At 40.6% G+C, this 19,142-nt stretch overlaps 1 protein-coding gene across 5 annotated transcripts in view; it reads left to right on the top strand.

Moving 5' to 3' along the window:
* The window catches only part of GATAD2A (GATA zinc finger domain containing 2A), a 43,171-nt gene extending 28,470 nt beyond the window's left edge, over positions 1-14,701 (top strand). For all 5 annotated transcript variants that reach the window (XM_072155758.1, XM_072155777.1, XM_072155782.1 and 2 more), the window contains exons 4-12: positions 1,842-1,982; positions 2,091-2,207; positions 3,279-3,467; positions 3,841-4,102; positions 5,126-5,415; positions 7,581-7,616; positions 7,721-7,904; positions 8,962-9,030; positions 12,913-14,701. In XM_072155758.1, the coding sequence (XP_072011859.1) occupies positions 1,842-1,982; positions 2,091-2,207; positions 3,279-3,467; positions 3,841-4,102; positions 5,126-5,415; positions 7,581-7,616; positions 7,721-7,904; positions 8,962-9,030; positions 12,913-13,040 (1,416 nt within the window). In that variant the 3' untranslated portion in view covers positions 13,041-14,701. The remainder of the gene's footprint in view (positions 1-1,841; positions 1,983-2,090; positions 2,208-3,278; positions 3,468-3,840; positions 4,103-5,125; positions 5,416-7,580; positions 7,617-7,720; positions 7,905-8,961; positions 9,031-12,912) is intronic.
* The last annotated feature ends 4,441 nt before the right edge of the window (positions 14,702-19,142 follow it).

Here is a 19,142-nt window from a genome sequence, read left to right as displayed (position 1 = left end):
CACTTGGGGCCGCTTCTTTCAAAACAGGCAATTTTGGCTTCTGTTAACCCCTTAATGACCGCTGTAAAAAGCCGATACATCGGTCATTAAGGGGTTAACAGAAGCCAAAATTGCCTGTTTTGAAAGAAGTGGCCCCAAGTGCGGCACAGGTTCAGTTAAGTTAAAAGACATATGAATGTACTTCTTCTGACGCATACGCCTTTCTACGGCGGCGCGTCAGAAGAAGATTTCGGGACATCGGGTCCTGCAACTGCCGGTGTCTGGCTGTGATCTTACAACCCAGACCCGGCACTAACACCCGGGATCGGAAAAACTCCGGTGTGCTTACCGGGGGATCCAATCCCTCCTGCCTCAGCCCCGGGTTCCGACGAGTGACCCGAGGCTGTCGGCTCCTCTCTGCCGGGTTCCGCCTCCTGGCAGGACCTGGCTGTTTTGTAACTGAGCTAACAATCCAAAATAAAAATTGATGATTTTGTTTGTGTCCCCCTTGAAATAGTTAATAAAATCTCATGAATAAGCTATAGACCCCCAAAATGAATTCTGTATACATTGTATATATTTACATTGTAAATTTATAAATTTATGTACAATGTGACAATACAAATCTGCAGTGAATGGCGCCTCCATTCATTCTATGCCCGGCCGTGCACCCATACAGCAGTTTACCATCACATATGGGGGTATCGCTACACTCGGGAGGAATTGGGCATCAAACGTTGCAGTGCGTTTCATCATTTAATTTATTCTGAAACTGTCAGTTTGGCCTAAATGAATGTATTTTCCAAAAAAATTCCATAGTTTCTAAATCGCAGGTCCATATTGTTTTAACCCATGTGAAACTCTTAAAGGGTTAATAGACTCAATAGAAGTTGTTTTACATACATTGAGGGGTGAAGTTTCTATTGTGGGGTAATTTATGGGGTTTTACTATTATTTAGGCCTTTCAAAGTCACTTGGAAGCTGAGTTGTCCCTTAAAATGTGAGTTTTGGCAATTTTCATGAAAATGAGAAAAATGGCACCTAAAGTTCTGCACCTCATAACATACTAGAAAAGTGAGAGAACACATAAAATATCATCTCAACATAAAGCAGACACTCCATAAATGTAATTTATCAAGCTTTTTGGGTAGTTTTACTTCCTGTCTGGAAAGCAGAACATTTCAAACTTGGAAAATGAAGAATTTTTACAAACTTTTGCCAAATTTTCACTTTTTTTCAGAACGAAACGCAAAACTTATCACTTAAATTTTGTAACTAACATGAAGTACAATGTGTCACGAGAAAACATTGTCAAAATCACCAGGATATGTTAAAGCGTTCCGAAGTTATAACCAATTATCGTGAGACAGGGCAGATTTGAAAAATCGAGTCTGGTCATTGAGCTGAAAACTAGTGTCGGTGATAAGGGGTTAAAGAAGTTGTAAAATGACTTTGGGCATGAGTCATGTAATGCTACACCTGGACTCTTTTGGTATCTTATTTTATTTGACTACTTGATGTTAAAGCAGTTGGTTTTCACATACACCTATACCCTGGCTTCTTAGCAGCATGTTGGTGGTTTATTGCTCCCAAACCAGTTTCATCAGATGGAAGCAATGGTCTTGCACTTTATTTTTCTTTAGAACCAAAAATTACATGGAATTGTTTTTTTTGTTCCTTTTATTGAAAAGACTGCAGCACATACTTTTTCTTCAAATAAAAGTTGGTCATATTACTCTTAATTATCTGTCATGTTGGACTCTCACGTAAAATGTTGATACATTGTTTAGCACTTTACAGAGACACATTGCTTCTTATTCTGAATCTGTGTCTATCTTTTGGTAATATTTTTTTCGCCACAGCTCATTCAGAGAAGCAGCCCCGAAGAAAGAGAGCGACTGATCAAGCAACTAAAAGAAGAATTACGGTTAGAAGAAGCTAAACTGGTGCTACTTAAAAAGCTGCGACAGAGTCAGATACAGAAGGAGACTGCGCCACAAAAGGTAATTTTTATGTACTTTGTTTAAATTTTTGTGATAAAAATGCCTTTCTACCAGTATACAATAATGTAGAATAATTTTCGTTCAATTAATTTTTTGGTTTACTTTCAGGTACCATCACGTATTGGTGGCACTGTTATTCCTCCTCCTTTAGTACGTGGTGGACAACAGTCTCAAGCCAAGCAATCTACACAGATAGTTATGCCGCCACTTGTAAGAGGGGCACAGGTAAGAATTTTGTGCTTGTGTGTGTAGGTAATGGTCGTCCCTACTGTTAATGTATCATTGAAGAGTTATCAGAATTAAATATATATTTTTTATTTAACCCCTTAATGCTGGCCAGTAACTCAAAGAACTTGTCAAATTCACCACCCAAAACTAAATATATTTTCATAAACTGCCATTAGAATGAATATGTATCACTACATAACCCTCTACATGTTTATAAATTTAAACAATCGGGTACTAAAGCTGTGTGCAAATTACCTGAGAGAGGTCCAATGAATCATAATATTCAGCTGTCCAGCTTATTCATGAGTGGGAGCTACAGCCACACCCCCAGTGCTTGACTGACAGCCTGTATAATGTTACACTCCTGATGCTGGCTCCTCCATGTACTTCCTGATTCTGCCCCTCATGCCTCCTGCGGCCTGTGTGTGTATGAGATATTTTTCATATACACATGACTGCTTCCTGGAGCCATTGTAACAGCCTGACATGCTGCTACTCCTATACGCTACTTGTGTAGCTGATGTCTGTCTCTCACACAAACCCTAGCAATGCTTTACTATACATTACACACAGACATGAGCAGGGGGAGGAGAGGGGAGGAGTAACAGGGGTGACATCACTTTCTCCATTTGCTCAGCCTCATTTTGCATAATGAAGAAAAGATGATTTTTAGAATGGTTAATGTATGAACTGACTAGATAAAGGCTGGGATGGGATCCTTGTGAGCTGCTCCAACAGGTAGTGGCGACAAATGGTTACAGAGACCTGATGACAGGTGTCCTGGCCCAACAAATGTGCTGGATCAGAAGCACTGGTTTAGTACACTTTTATAATGTTACCAGCCTGCGTGTGGGAGTTTTAATTAAAATTATTTAATTTAAAAAAATTACTTGGACAACTTTTTAAAGGGGTTAGAATTTGTTAGGTAATTTTTTTTATATCCATGAATGTGTGTGAAAAACTGAGTTCGTGTCTAATTTATTTTTGCTGACTTTCTGTAATCTTTTCTTTGACACGCTTTTTTTTTTTTTTTTTTCTCTCTTTTCTTCCCCTCTCTCCCACCATCAGCCCATTTCTGTGTCTCCTCAGCAGATGCACAATATTAGGCAACATCCAAGTACAGGTCCACCACCTTTACTACTTGCTCCTCGAGCATCCGTGCCCAATGTACAGATGCAAGGTCAGAGGATCATCCAGCAGGGATTGATTCGCGTAGCCAATGTGGCAAACACAAGCTTGCTGGTCAACATACCACAGGTTGGTCAATACAGAAAGTGAATAACTTCTTGAGTTTCACATGTACTAATGTTTCTTATGAGGGCATAGTTAAAATGCCCATTAAAAAGTGATGCCTGTAAAAACTGTTGCTGTATACATCTGCCTAAATGTGTTCCAACCGAATGTAGCTTAGGAGATAGAGAGTCTTTAGTATATGAATGTTTGCTAGACGTTAAAGTAACTAGATCCAAAAACTGGGTAACATCATTAGGCCATTTATTAAAATTTTCTAAAAGTAAGCTGGTCTCCTAGTCAAGGTTGTGTAAATTACTTGATCTACATATGTTGTAATTTATATACCTGTTACTACTGATGAGAAATACGTTTATGGCCAAATATATTTTTATTTAAGGCATCACCCACTTCTTTGAAGAACTCTGGGACAACCGGAAATGCCACCAGCATCTCAAGTGGAAATGCTAATGATTCTCCTGCAAGCCGACAAGCAGCTGCCAAGCTTGCCCTTCGCAAGCAATTAGAAAAAACTCTGCTGGAGATTCCACCTCCCAAACCTCCTGCACCAGAACTTAACTTCCTTCCAAGTGCAGCCAATAATGAGTTCATCTATCTAGTAGGACTTGAGGAAGTAGTACAAAACCTACTGGAGACCCAAGGTAAAGAATATTTTATTATTTTGATATCAAAAGTGTGGATGGCTAAGGCTGCTATTTTATTACGTAACCCATTACAGATGTGTGACCTGTAAGTTTGTCGTAGGTCGGTTGCGGGTGTATTGAGGTGGCTCATGGGCTGAGGGTGTTGGCTGCATATTGCATACAAAGATCTGAGGTTGTCTGATTTTAGCCGATTTACACATTGGGGATTTTGCACATCATCCACTACAAATACTGTAGTATGGTGGAATCAATTAGGATCAAGTACCATAGAAGGTCTGAAAAATTGTGTGGAGACTATGAACTGTATATATAAAGCGGCACATGTGAACATAATAAAACATAGCCTTTAATAAGTTACAATTAAAAGTGGATATTAGGTCCTGTATTCCAATATAAGTAAAAAAGCTGAATGACGCTGCACAGCCATAAAGAAATATGATCACTTGAAAAAGTATTGAGACCTCTGGGCAAGTTTACCAAGTGACAACTGGTACATGTAGTCCTCTGGGATATACAACAGTAAATACAATGTTATTTATAGAAGAAGCATATGTTAATGATCAGCATAACCACAAAATTTATAGGAAGAAATTGGAACACTCTCACCAAGTCCTGAAGTGGGCTCGATCACCAATGAAACCGACAGGATAACAGGAGATGTCCAAGTCCCTAGTATAGCTGTTCTTATGCCCCAGTCAAAGTTGCTCCCGCCCTAACAAGGACGGTCCCATGCTTGCCCTGGTCCCTATACTGTCCCTAGATGTATCAGGGTACAGAGATGTATCCCGGGATACATCTCTGTACCCTGATACATCTAGGGACAGTATAGGGACCAGGGCAAGCATGGCAAAAATGAAAACATAAGCTCATTCCGGAAAAAGTTACTTGGCCACTTCCGTACTCCTAAGTATAAAAAAATTATTGGAGTCAGAATATGGTAAAGTTGTGTTTTTTGTTTTTTTTTTTTTTTTCCTACAAAAGTTTTTAATTTTTGGTAAAATCTGACATTTCTTCTTGCAGGTAAAACGGTGGCACCACCTACATCTCATGAACCTTATAGCTGTGCCCAATGCAAGACTGACTTCACCAGCCGCTGGAGGCAAGAAAAGAATGGGACCATCATGTGTGATGTGTGCATGACTTCCAACCAAAAGAAGGCCTTGAAAGCGGAGCACACCAACCGACTGAAGGCTGCCTTTGTCAAAGCTTTGCAGCAAGAACAGGAGATTGAGCAACGAATACTGCAGCAGAGCTCTTCCCCTGCACAGATTAAGTCAGAACATCCGGTTCAGCACCACTCTATTAAACAGGTGAGTGTCAAGGAAGAAACTAAAATTGTGGAGAAAGCCCTTAAAGGGGTATTCTCGTCTGGGCATTCAAATTCAGTTTAATGAATGTGATATATATACACTCACCGGCCACTTTATTAGGTACACCTGTCCAACTGCTCGTTAACACTTAATTTCTAATCAGCCAATCACATGGCGGCAACTCAGTGCATTTAGGCATGTAGACATGGTCAAGACAATCTCCTGCAGTTCAAACCGAGCATCAGCATGAGGGAAGAAAGGTGATTTGAGTGCCTTTGAACGTGGCATGGTTGTTGGTGCCAGAAGGGCTGGTCTGAGTATTTCAGAAACTGCTGATCTACTGGGATTTTCACGCACAACCATCTCTAGGGTTACAGAGAATGGTCCGAAAAAAAATCCAGTGAGCGACAGTTCTGTGGGCGGAAATGCCTTGTTGATGCCAGAGGTCAGAGGAGAATGGGCAGACTGGTTCCAGCTGATAGAAAGGCAAGTGACTCAAATCGCCACCCGTTACTACCAAGGTAGGTAGAAGAGCATCTCTGAACGCACAGTACGTCGAACTTTGAGGCAGATGGGCTACAGCAGCAGAAGACCACACCGGGTGCCACTCCTTTCAGCTAAGAACAGGAAACTGAGGCTACAATTTGCACAAGCTCATCGAAATTGGACAGTAGAAGATTGGAAAAACGTTGCCTGGCCTGATGAGTCTCGATTTCTGCTGTGACATTCGGATGGTAGGGTCAGAATTTGGTGTCAACAACATGAAAGCATGGATCCATCCTGCCTTGTATCAACGGTTCAGGCTGGTGGTGGTGGTGTCATGGTGTGGGGAATATTTTCTTGGCACTCTTTGGGCGCCTTGGTACCAATTGAGCATCGTTGCAACGCCACAGCCTACCTGAGTATTGTTGCTGACCATGTCCATCCCTTTATGACCACAATGTACCCAACATCTGATGGCTACTTTCAGCAGGATAATGCGCCATGTCATAAAGCTGGAATCATCTCAGACTGGTTTCTTGAACATGACAATGAGGTCCCTGTACTCAAATGGCCTCCACAGTCACCAGATCTCAATCCAATAGAGCATCTTTGGGATGTGGTGGAACGGGAGATTCGCATCATGGATGTGCAGCCGACAAATCTGCGGCAACTGTGTGATGCCCTCATATCAACATGGACCAAAATCTCTGAGGAATGCTTCCAGCACCTTGTTGAATCTATGCCACGAATAATTGAGGCAGTTCTGAAGGCAAAAGGGGGTCCAACCCGTTAATTTCTCATAAATGTAGTCATATGGTCTCTTAGAAACGAGATGGCTTCCTCGGATACGGCCACCTCTGCTGCAGCGATTGCACAAATACACAAAAGGTTTATATATATATATATATATATATATATATATATATAATATATATATGTGTCCAGGAGTTACTGCAGGACCCCCAGACGTCCTGTGGTAATGATCGCTGAATCCAGGCGGTCAGGAAGGGCTCAATACTGCATGTCTGGCCACTGCTGCCAAAATGTAAGGTGGTCCTATTCAAGGAAACGATCTAGTTTCTAAGGGACAACATGGCTACATTTATGAGAAATTATCTTCACAAAGGAAATTTTCTTTAACAAACCTTTTACTGGTGGATGCACAGGTGCTGCCACTCATCATCTGTATGGTGCTGTCTGTAATTGGTGAATGAAAGGAGTACCAGGCCACGCCCCACAATTGTTTACCGGTGGAAGTAGTTGGTGAATCTTTCTTTCCCTGCAAAACGGTGTCACAATGTGCAATGGCACCCTTACATGTGGATGGAAGTCTCTGTCCATTTCCATGTGAGTTAGTGGCCCATCACAAGACACGGTATGGAACCAGAGGAGAGGGGATAGCACACAATTATAGCCACTGGTAAGACAACCTTTAATCTACTTCATGTCTTTCTAATGGGCCACCGAATCAAAATGTTTTCATGGCGGTGATTAAAATTTTAAGGCATGTTAACACAACCAGTTTCCAATAATTTTGAGGGGGCATCTTTTTATATAACTGGAAATTTTTTTTTTTATTATTTTATACGAAGGTGTTGCTGTTTTTTTTTTTTTCTGAAATGTAAAAGTAAAATGTAGGGACAAATGGTCAATGCTTAATTGTTTGTATTTTGTTACCATAGAGACACACGGATCAACATAGGAGTAGATATAATATGGTAAGATAAGACTTCTAGTAAAGTGGTTTTTATATGCATTTGTACTTAATTGGTGGGTATTGGGTGCATAGAGGACATTTGCTTAAACAGCGTTTTTGTTTTAGAGCCCCACACCAATATCACGTGGATTATCTGGGACCACCCGAGGTGTGCTGCATACGTTCCCACCTTCGACCAAGCTGCCTAATGCAGCCACCCTTGCCAACCGTTCAGCAAAATCCGGAGAGCATCCTGTGAACAAAACTAATCTTGCACCTGGAAACTGGAAGAAATCTTCAATTAATGCAGGTATGTAAGGTTAAGAGCCATTCTTTGACCTTTTCACCCCGCTGTCCATGTAACTTGTAATCACATTCTAATTGTATTACATATTAAAAGCTTCAATATTAGGCTGGATTCGCACTACCGTTGCCCGCCGTACCGTAGCACGGCGGGCACACGGCAGCGCGCAGGGGGAGAGCGCTGCTCACCCCACCCCTCTCCATAGTGATATGATAGAACGTGTCCTATTTTTTCACGGGGTACGGAGTGGTACGTTGCCGCACTGCGCCGTACCACTCCCGTAGGGCACCGTGCACCCGTTGCCTTCTATGGGGAACGTATATTGGCCGTATATACGTCGGCCGTATATACATCCCCCATGCAGCAGTGTGAATGAGACCTTAGGCTACATGCACACTGCCGTGTGCCCGCCGCACTGTAGCACAGAGCTTTTTCCAGGCTATGGAGTGGTACGTACCATGCAGTGAGCCCATAGAAGTATATGGGGGATGTATATCGGCCGTATATACGTCCCCAATACATGTGTGTGATTGCAACCTTAGCCGGTATATGCATACAGAAATACAAACTATCCCAGGGTTACGTAAAAGATAGGATCCGTAGGTTTGTTCTTAAGTTGATTTTGTATGCAAGTCGAAACTGTATATTTTATAATTGTAGATCCAGAGAAAATAAAATTTGCCACTGGGCCAATTATAGCAAAAATTTTGAAACTCCAATTGTCACTATGATTATCAATAAAGCTTCATTACAGACATCTTGCCACCAATCATTGCAGTTTGGGATTATGGTAAAGCTTCATTAGAGGTCACGGGGCAGAGGGGTCAGTCTTTAACTAACTAGTGGTCGTCTGAAGGTTGGATGTCCTTAAGTAGGGGACTGCCTGTACTCCACACCCCCTTGAAATGTATCATTTCTTGAAGACCACTTTTCATAATGTGGATTGTAATTGAAGTCACACACTGGTACAATTTTCTCCTACAGTTTTTAGAAATGTTATTGGATTTGTATCTTCTTCTTGCCGTATCTCATGACATCACATGGGTGTAATTGTTTTCTATAGGGCAAACTTCTAGTCAGAGAGTCATAGCGACACAACAATCAAAGAAACAATCAGTGGAGATGCACAGAGGTAAGCATTATGGGTAAATTTGTTGCCTTAATCCATCATACACCATTTACACATGCTGTGTTTTTTTTTTTTTAAATAGAATCTTTGCTTTTTTGTTTTTTTAAAAAAATTTTTTTTGATCACAGAATAATATAGGTTATGCGCTTGTGTGTGATATAGATTGTTACGCACACACAAGAAATCAGTTTCTCTTCTTTCACCACTATAAAAGTAAATAAAAGAATATCAAAAGATTTTTAAACACTCTTACCCCTTAACGCTCTGCGATGTAGCTCTACGTCGCAGAGGTTACAGGGAATGTATAAAGAGGGCTCACGGGCTGAGTCCTCTTCATACAAAGGTGGGGGTTGTTGCATATTGCAGCAAACCCCCACCGCTAATAACCGCGGTCGGTGCTTGTGGCCATTAACCCTTTCGTTGCCAGCAGCATTTAAAAGATGGCGGCGATCGGTTGCCATGGTAGCCTTGGGTCTTCGCTTGACCCGAGGCTACCTGGCTTCTGCAGATTCGTTACAATGAGCCAGTGGCCTCTTGAAGTCCCAGGACCCTAGAATGAAGCTACAATGATAATCCAAACTTCTTCTCCTTCTTTCTACTGTATTGGTGTCCTCAGGGGCCTATACTATTTAATCCTGTGAAAGAGCAGGGAGTCATAAGTTACTGTTTAAATTGACGCATTGGCTCTTGCAAAAAATATGTGTGTTTTGGTTATAGTTTGGGCACTCAGTGTTTAAAAGGTTTGCCATCATTGGTCTAAGAAATAGCGAAAAAAAAAGTTTAAAAAAAGAAAAAATAAAATATTAAAAATTCAAATCACCCCCCTTTCCCTAGAACTGATATAAAACATAATAACCAGTAAAAATCAGACACATTGGGTATTGCCGCGTCCCAAAATGCCCGATCTATCAAAATTTAAAAATGGTTACGGTCGGCGGTGACCTCCGAGACGGGAAATGGCGCCCAAATGTCCGAAATGCGACTTTTACACCTTTTTACATCACATAAAAAAATGGAATAAAAAATTCCATTTTTTATTTTTTTCCACATTTGGAATTTTTTTCCAGCTTCGCAGTACAAGGCATGTTAAAATAAATAACATTACGGGAAAGTAAAATTTGTTATGCACAAAATAAGCCCTCACACAGCTCTGTACATGTAAAAAAAAGTTATGGATTTTTGAAGGTGGAGAGCGAGAAATGAGCGAAAAAATCCTGCGTCCTTAAGGGGTTAATGGAAATCTACCATCAAAATACATAATGATAAACCAGGGACACTTGCTCATTTATAATCTTATATTTGCTATTCCTTCTAAAATCAACTTTACCAATTATGTATTTGAGGGGCTCAGGTCTGTGTATCCAGAGCCCCTCAGTGCTGCAGGCTATTAAAATGAGCAGAACACATCTCCTCTCCCCTTGCTCTCTCCCTCTTACCTTTGCCTGTGTAATCTAACAGCAGTGGGAAATGGAGGGGAGACCTGCTTTGCTCATTGTAACTGCCAGTAAAAAGACATCACTAAGGGGCTCTCAAAAGGAAAAAAAGGGCATAACATAAATTTAAAAGTTGATTTTAGAAGGAAGAAAGCCAAGGATAACATGGAATATAAGCAGATTACCAGTGTCACGGTTCCTGTATCTGAGCAAGTGATTCATCATTGATTTGATTTTGATGGTAGATTTTCTTTAATTTTACAGCAAAGAGGAGAACAAAGGGAAATTTCTCCAACTGATGGTAACTCCATGACCAGTTAAGGGTTTTCTGGGATCAGATTTTCAATGGATTGATTTCCTGAGACGGTCAGCCTAGTTTTGGCTCGATTAACTTCTTATTCTTGGCATCACTGTCTGGGGCTGCAGTACTCCTGCAAGTGCTATAGCCCCCTCATCGTGTATGCTTGCAGTATACTAAATGGTGACACTGCAGAGTATTGTAGTAGCATATGCACCGCGACTAATTTATATTGACGCGTATCAAATAACTCATGAGTGGGAACCCACCAATCTAATATTGATAGGTTTAATGAAATTTAGATAGGATATTGATAGTCTAACTCCAGAAGAGGATTCTTAAAGGGGTTGTCAGAGTTTTGAAAAAAAAAATATATGTGGCCGGGAGCGGGCTGCCTAAAACAATAAAGCTGTACTTACCTTCCGGTGCCCTCTGGTATCCAGTGCTGCTGTCGCTCCGGTCCGGGCGCCATGTAAACAAAGCTGCATTCAGCTTCCGGCCGGACCCCGACAACCTTCCGGCCCCCATACACAATGCTGTGTATAGGGACGGATAGGCGTACCCGGCCACGGCCGGGTACCGGAAGGTAAGTACAGCTTTATTGTTTGTTTTAGGCAGCCCGCTCCTGGCCACATAATATATATATTATTTTTTTAACTCGGGCAATCCCTTTAAAACAAAATGCTCCAAACATGGCTTTAATGTAAACTCTAAAATCCTGCAAAATCCTTGCATAAAGATAGGCTCTTTTTTCCTGAACTCCAGCATTGTAAACACCTGCCCTTGAGACTAAAGCTCTGTTATAAAAAAAAAACTATTTCATCTGACCTTATGACCTTTTCCCAATACCCAAATGCTCTCTTGCAAACTTTATAGGGGCCTGGACACTTCTGGCAGTACAGGATCTGGCGGTGTAGTGTGTTACTGACAGTAGCCTTTGTTATGGTGGTCCCAGCTTTCAACAGGTCATTCTCTAGGCCCCCAACAAGCCCACAACCCTTCCCAATGTGGTTCTGTGATTTTTTTATTTTTATTTTTTTTTCTCACCATTCTTGTGATCATTTTGATGGGATGAGAACCTGTGTGGAGTCCCTGATTGAGAGATATCAGTTGTCTTTTATGTATTCTATTTTCTAATTACTGCTCCCACAGTTGATTTCTTGACAACAAGCTGCTTGCCTATTGCAGATTCAGTCTTCCCAGCCTGTTGCAGGTCTAGAATTTTTGTTTCGGTTGTCTTTCAACACCTATTTTCGTCTTCACCATAGTGGATTTTAGAGTGTGACTGTTTGAACTTGTTATCAGTATGAAAGACACCTGTCCACAACCTTAAACAGGAATAATGAATTGCAAAAAACAAACTACAGATACTCACCTGTGCTCCTCCTCCTGATCCCGGCGGTGGTCTTCTTTAATGTTGGGATATCCGGTGCTCTGGGCTGCTAATTATTTCCGCTTCCTGCGTGACATCACCTCCCTCTCCAACATGGTGTCAATAATTAGCAGCCTGGCGCGCCAGAGATCTGGTCTCCGTGCTGCCAATAAGACTTTTTTTCATGATGGGATCATGATGAAGAGGAACACTGATGAGTATCTGTAGTTTTGTTTTTTGTTATTCGTAATATTTTCCTTTTTAAACTTTTTTTAGGTGACTCCCAAGCCAGCTTTATGTGACCTATTTATCTAAAAAGGGGCACATTCTGATTTCAGAACTTCAGATTTCTCCATGCACAGCTGAAGCTTTGAGTCACAAGCATATTTTTTGGATTTTACTGTGCATTTCAAGCATACCTTTATGCTTATGTATTTCAGGCATTCCCTTTCAACAAAAATTACACAAATTGGTAATCCAGAGTGTAGATTTGGAGTAACAAAGTTTTGAAAAGTTGAACTCTTATTAGCATATGTTCTCTCTGCATTCTAAGTTTGCAGTGCACTTTTGGCTAATAGGTCGGAGTTCCCTTCCCCAATGAGCTTCTGTCTTGCAAGGGTGACATCAGTGTGGAAAAGCAGATGAGGGAGGATTTCTTACAGTAACTAACTTTTCAATAAGCTTTGTATAAAAAGTGCAAGAGACTGATTCACAACTGAGTGCACTTTACTTTTGTGGTGCAATTATTATTCTCTAAAACCTATGACTTTGTTGCTTTGCAGGAGGGACTTTAACCTACGTAAACCCTGGCCTCTCTGTGCATAAGTCAGCAGCTGTGGATCGCCAACGGGAATACCTCCTAGATATGATTCCTTCTCGCTCAATCACCCAGTCCTCTACGTGGAAATAATGAATAATATGTCCTTCAACAATGACACAAAAAAGACAAAAAATAAATGCAAACTTAGAGAACACAAGGAAGCAAGAAAAGACTGTTTCTGGATTAGTTCTTTCCCTTACAGGAGAGGAAGGATAACCCTCTCTTCACTTTTCCTTTGTCATTTTCTACTACACATGGAAAGCTTGGTAGTTACCTGCAGATGAGGTGTCTGTTGTGCTTTCTTTCGCAAAGAGGAGTGCTCAGGAAAAAGGAAGCCACTTCATTTCTCCCCCTACAATGTTTTCATCTAGACTGGCATGACATCTAATACTACAGTTTGCCATGCTTCAGATACATACTTTTCTGCATCAGGTCTAATTTCCCTAAATAAACTATAATTCCCCATACTAAGGCATCAGATTTTTTTCCAGGGTGTGTTTTGAAGATGTAACTGGATTTTTTTTTTTCCCTAATTATTATAGGCATTGGTATTTCTCATGACTGCATTCATCAGGTCCACTTCTGATTTGGGGACAGAGCAGGTCCAGTCAGAGCAAAAGCATTTTGTTAATGCAACAAATATAGTTATATTTAAATCTATTGAAATATTACATTTAACCCACCTGGTTTCTTGCCGTGGGGGTTCCAGCTACATGGAAATTAATTAAAGGATGTTTCCTGGGTAATACAATGTCCTCTTGAGCCCAGTTTGTATGGTTCTCATTGGACGCAAGTTTGTAAAAAGGTTAGGCGATTAAAAAGAAATATGAGGTGAGTTGTATACCTCATGTTTAGCTAAATGCTGCATTGTTAAATACTTTTTTTGTGTGTATCATTGGCTTCCCCCTTACTGGCTTTACAGAAAAAAAGATAAAAAAAAAAAAAAAAGAAAGCCAAGATCGGACAGTCTTATATTTGCCGTCTATCCACTTAACCCTAACAATCAACAAGTGTCCCCTTATTGTACCAGGCTTCTATTTCAGGAAAGTGGAAGCAATGGATTGGTGGAAGGGGGGAAAAATTCCACCTGAGGTTTAATCCTCACATTCCCCTATAAAATAATGTTCTCATCCTCTTTCTGTTGTGTGGATATCAATGTTTAGATACTTTTTGATATATGCAGTTGCTTAGGGGTTAGGTTATATATAATTTGTTTGTTTGTTTTTTTTGTGGGAGGGAAGGGAGACTTTGTTTGTATAAAAGAAAAATAGAATTTAAACTTGAGACTTTGTGTGTATGATAAACTAGCCGAATGAGAGAATATTATATATATATTTTTTCCATTCCAAAATGTACGGCTGTTTTCAGGGGAAGGTTGTAATTTGTAAATTTTCGTTTCTATTTTTCCCATGTACTCGAGAGCAGGCATAATTTTCTTTTTTTGTTGTTTTTTGTTTTTGTTTGTTTTTCTTTTTTGTTTAATTGCTCTTGGCAATAAGCATCCATTTACTTTAATTATTCAGTATATTTTGAAATGCCCGATAAACTTGGGTGTTTTCTGTTGGGCAACTGTTTCTTCATAACAAGTATATATTTATTAAATTTTTCCAATAGGAGATCTTCCCCTTGAAGTCCACTTTTGCACGTCTCCTAAACCATTTTGCCCTTGTTTTTGGAGAATCAATTTAGATGATCTGGTCTGCATTTTTGAGGTTAAGACATCTTTTAGAGGATTTTTTTTTTTTCTTTTTCCAGTTTTGTTTAAAAAAAAAAAAAAAAAAAATGTACACCTAATGCTAGGTTGTACATGTATTTTTGACTGTGGGCGAAAAGGCATATTTTATTTGATCCTGCCAGAATGTCTGGGATCTGGGGGTTGCCCCATCACTGATAGAACTAGCCGTTTCTATTTAATCACACTGGCCAGAACCGCATTTCTGAATAATATTAATAAATAACTAAGCCAATGACATTTTCTTTGTGTTTTTGTTGCATACGATGCCTTTCCTATCTTGAAGATTTTGCTTACTCAATGGGGGACATTTATTATGCCTTTCTGAAAGTGGATGGGGAGTTGTTGATGCCCTGGCATGCCTTATTGACTATAGTTTTTACAGCTGAAATCTCTGGATTATTTTTCGGACTATAAAATACACCCCAGATTTTGCCATAAAAAAAAAAATTTCCACCAATTAAAAACCCCTGGCGGCCAAATACACAGCCCTGCACACCTCTGCTCTTAACTCCTTAAAATGCCCTCAGCTTAATATCTACCATTCTTGCCAAGTCCCCCTCTACCTTTCAAAGACATACCATGAGATCTCAACCCCTTATAATTCCCCACGTCAGTTTTTTGTCCCCTCCTTCTTTCAGTAAAATCTCTTCTTCCCCCTCTGTATAACATCCTCCCCATCTCCACACAGCTCCCAGCCTGCTGCTGACAGCTGTTTATATGTAGCAGGAGCCTCTGCTTCTGGGTAATGTGACTTGACACACAACCCATGTCACATCAGGACCTTGTCTGTGACAGCTGGAAAACCGCACTGCAGAAACTCTGCTGTCGGAGATCCTGTGAAGTGCTTTACCCAGTCTCTGGGACAGCAATCTGCAGGGTCTGGCAGTACTAGATCCTCTTAAAGGGGTTTTCCCATGAAAGAAAATTCTCACAAACCTAATCCCCTAGTGATGTTAACACAATATAGATAATTTTAATCCCTTACTTTAAAATGTTACTCAGTTTTATTGGAGTTTCAGCTCCTATCACTCTCTATGCTGCTCAGTGTAAAATCCCAGGGTGTGGGCGGGGACTCTCTAGTTTTGTGGGGTGACAATATGGTTACATTATCAGGGTACAAGGTATATATACACTTTCAACTGGCTGATATTGTACTGACACATGGGAGAGATGAGACAGACCATTACACTGTTACTGTGAGCTTTGCTACATCTCACTGACTTGTGTCTACATTCCCCTTCCACTGGATAACTTATCTCCTCATAGCTTGTAGTTTGCAGCCTCTCTCTGCTCAACATGTGCTGACAGGCTGTTAATCAGTGAGCGTCTGTGAGCGCGTGCAGGGGGTGTGGCTAACAGCCACATAGCAGAGACAGTCGGCTCCACCATCTCATCCAAGATGGCCACCATCCGACCCCAAGAGAAGTTACAGGGTCGTGTCTAGGGTAAACTGAAATTGTGTACAGCAGGACTGATAGAGACAGGTTGGACTTGTATATGTGAAATGCTGCATTTTTGTTAATAACAGTGATTTGGAGAATGGTGTTATTTTGTTATCCTAAGTACATATAAGAAACTTTTTCTTTGTGGGAATACTCCTTTAACCTTCAGACTATAAGAGGCAGGCACTTTTTAGCAAGGTTTCTCCTGCTAAATAATGCTATAGTAAAAAATAAAAAGTATATAATTGGTGTGGGAAAACTCCTTCCCCAATGCCTTTTTTGGCAGATTTATAAAAGTCTGTAATCCTGTACGCCATATTTATAAAGGTTTTGGATCATTTTTGGCCACTTTTCTTTCTTGTACAAAAAAAAAAAAAAAAAAGTATGGCTTTGGATGTGGCCTTTGCAATGACAACGCAATGATGGCGCAAACATTTCCTCAAATTTGTAAATGAAACTACAAGCAAAATCATCAATGTCTGATGTCCCAAAGGCAGTTTTGTTTTTTGTCTTGAAGCAGGATTGTTTTGGTAGAAGCCTTCATTGACTATATAGACAGTGGGGGAATTTATCATAAAACGGCACTTGTGTGTGATAGAGGCCCAACCCGCCACTAGCCCACCAGATACATTAAGAGGCTGTTGTATCCCACGGGCGGACACTCCTCCCGGAAAAACTATGGCAGTTCGAACCTGACATAGTTTTGTGCATTAACTCGGTTTGCAGGTTTTTATAAAGTATGCAGGACCTCCACTCTGCTGGCGGCCAGACCCTTTCAACGGTCATGTGGTGTCCATGCTCATAGTCACATATTCATGCAGTGCTGGCGTTGCATGGGGGATTTATCCCTGCTTCAAGTCTATCTGGAAAGTTTACTTTACATTTTAATTTTACAGTAAAAAGGAGTGATGTAGGAAGTGAAGTCTAGATGGCATTGACCCAAGATGTTCAAAAACGGAAGAGAAGGCAGCCGCACTCCGTTGTCCTAGTCCAAAATGTATTTATTCACATGTGGATACAAAGCTACGTTTCGGCTAGCTCAATGTAGCCATTTTCAAGCAGACTGCTTGAAAACGTAGCTTTGTATCCACATGTGAATAAATACATTTTGGACTAGGACAACTGAGTGCGGCTGCCTTCTCTTCTGTTTTTGATGCCACTGGATCTTGGGTCAGACCAAAGCAGCTAGCACCCACACGGATTGAATCCCTTGTTATATCTCACAGTGCTGACCTCCTCTACTACACCTGACCCAAGATGTTCCCTTTACTGGTATGAAGTTGAGACTATTTTATATGTTAATCTCCCTGGTAAGTTTTGATAAACACCTTTATTTTTAATTGGACTGTTGTGGACATGCACAACTCAAGTTTTTATCCAGAGCAAAGTTATGACTGCACCCCACCCACCCCACTGTACGAGAGGCTGTTAACTGCTGTTTTAGATATATACAGGCAGTCCCCTACTTAAGGACACCCGACTTAGACGACCCATAGTTACAGACTGACCCCCTCTTCCCACTGTGACCTCTGGATGCTTTACTATAGTCCTAGGCTGCAATGATCAGCTGTAAAGTGTCTGTTATGAAGTTATTGATAATCCTTGGTCGAATTACAGCAAAAAATTTTGAAACATCCATTTGTAGAGCCAGACAATTTTTTTTTTTTTTTTTTTTTTTGGCCCAATGACAATTATAAAATAAACCGTTTCGACTTGCATATGAATTCAACTTAAGAACAAACATATGGAACCTATCTTGTATGTAACCTGTGGACTGCCTGTAACGTGATACTTGCAGGGCTTTTTAACTCCTCGACATTCACAATTAATGTTGAGTGTGTGAGCTAAGGAACTGAGGAGAAGCTTCCCTTTCTAAACTCACCCCCCCCCCCGCCAACTTGATCACTGGGTGCTTGAAGTACTGCGGTTGGATGGATGGATGTATACCAAGGAAGGAAAGGAATTTAGGGGAAACAATTCTATATAACAGTCCAATGTTATTTAGGCGTAAAAAAGGCATCTAGACCCTTCTTGTAACTCTGTGCTGTCCCTACTGTGGCCAGCGCCTGAGGCAGGCTATTACACAGATTTACAGTTCTCACAATAAATAAGCCCTCTCGCCTTTTCTGATTAAACTTTGTTTTCTCCAGATGGAGACGGTGCCCTATCATCTTTTGATTTGATTTAATCTGGAAAAGTTTTCCACCATATTTTTTGTAGGGACCATTCATATATTTATATAAAATAATCATGTCCCCTCTTAGTTGTCTACTCTCAAGACTAAATCAATCTAGTGGTTTTAATCTTCCCTTATAACTGAGACCTTCCATACCCCTTATCATTTTTGTGGCCCTCTGTTGGACCTCTCCAGCTCCAGAGCATCCTTTTTATGGAGTTGTGCCCAAAACAGGACAGCATATTACAGATGAGGTTGAACGAATGCCTTGTACAGTGGTAATATTACATCCCTATACGAAGAGTCCATACCACTTTTGATAAATGACAAGATCTTGCTGGCTTTAGAGGCACCTGATTGACATTGCATGCCGTTTTTTAATCTGTGTTCTACTGGTACCCCAGGTCCTTCTTAACCAGAGAGACTCCCAGATTACTCCCCCAACGACATACGTTAGATGTGAATTATTAGCCCCCAGATGCATAATCTTACATTTATCTACATTGAACTTCGTTTGCCAAGTGGATGACCAAAAAAAACTCCAAGTCACCCTGCAGTCTATGAACATCCTCCATAGACTTAAACTTCAGAACAGATGAGGTCGGCACTTTTTGTTTCACCGGAAATCTTGAATCCTTTATTTAAACATAGTGACACAGCAAGTTACAGATATTAACACATAAGTGCAGAAAAAAAAGCATCTTCTTACGCGTTTCTGACCAATATGGTCCTTCTATGACTAATGACCTTATTGGTCAGAAACTCGTAAGAAGATGCTTTTTTTTCTGCACTTATGTGTTAATACCTGTAACTTGCTGTGTCACCATGTTTAAATAAAG

The sequence above is a fragment of the Engystomops pustulosus genome, chromosome 1 (genome assembly GCF_040894005.1).
Source record: "Engystomops pustulosus chromosome 1, aEngPut4.maternal, whole genome shotgun sequence".
Taxonomy (NCBI): domain Eukaryota; kingdom Metazoa; phylum Chordata; class Amphibia; order Anura; family Leptodactylidae; genus Engystomops; species Engystomops pustulosus.
The sequence above is the reverse complement of the archived record's forward strand: the minus strand, read 5'-3'. Positions and strand labels throughout refer to the sequence as shown.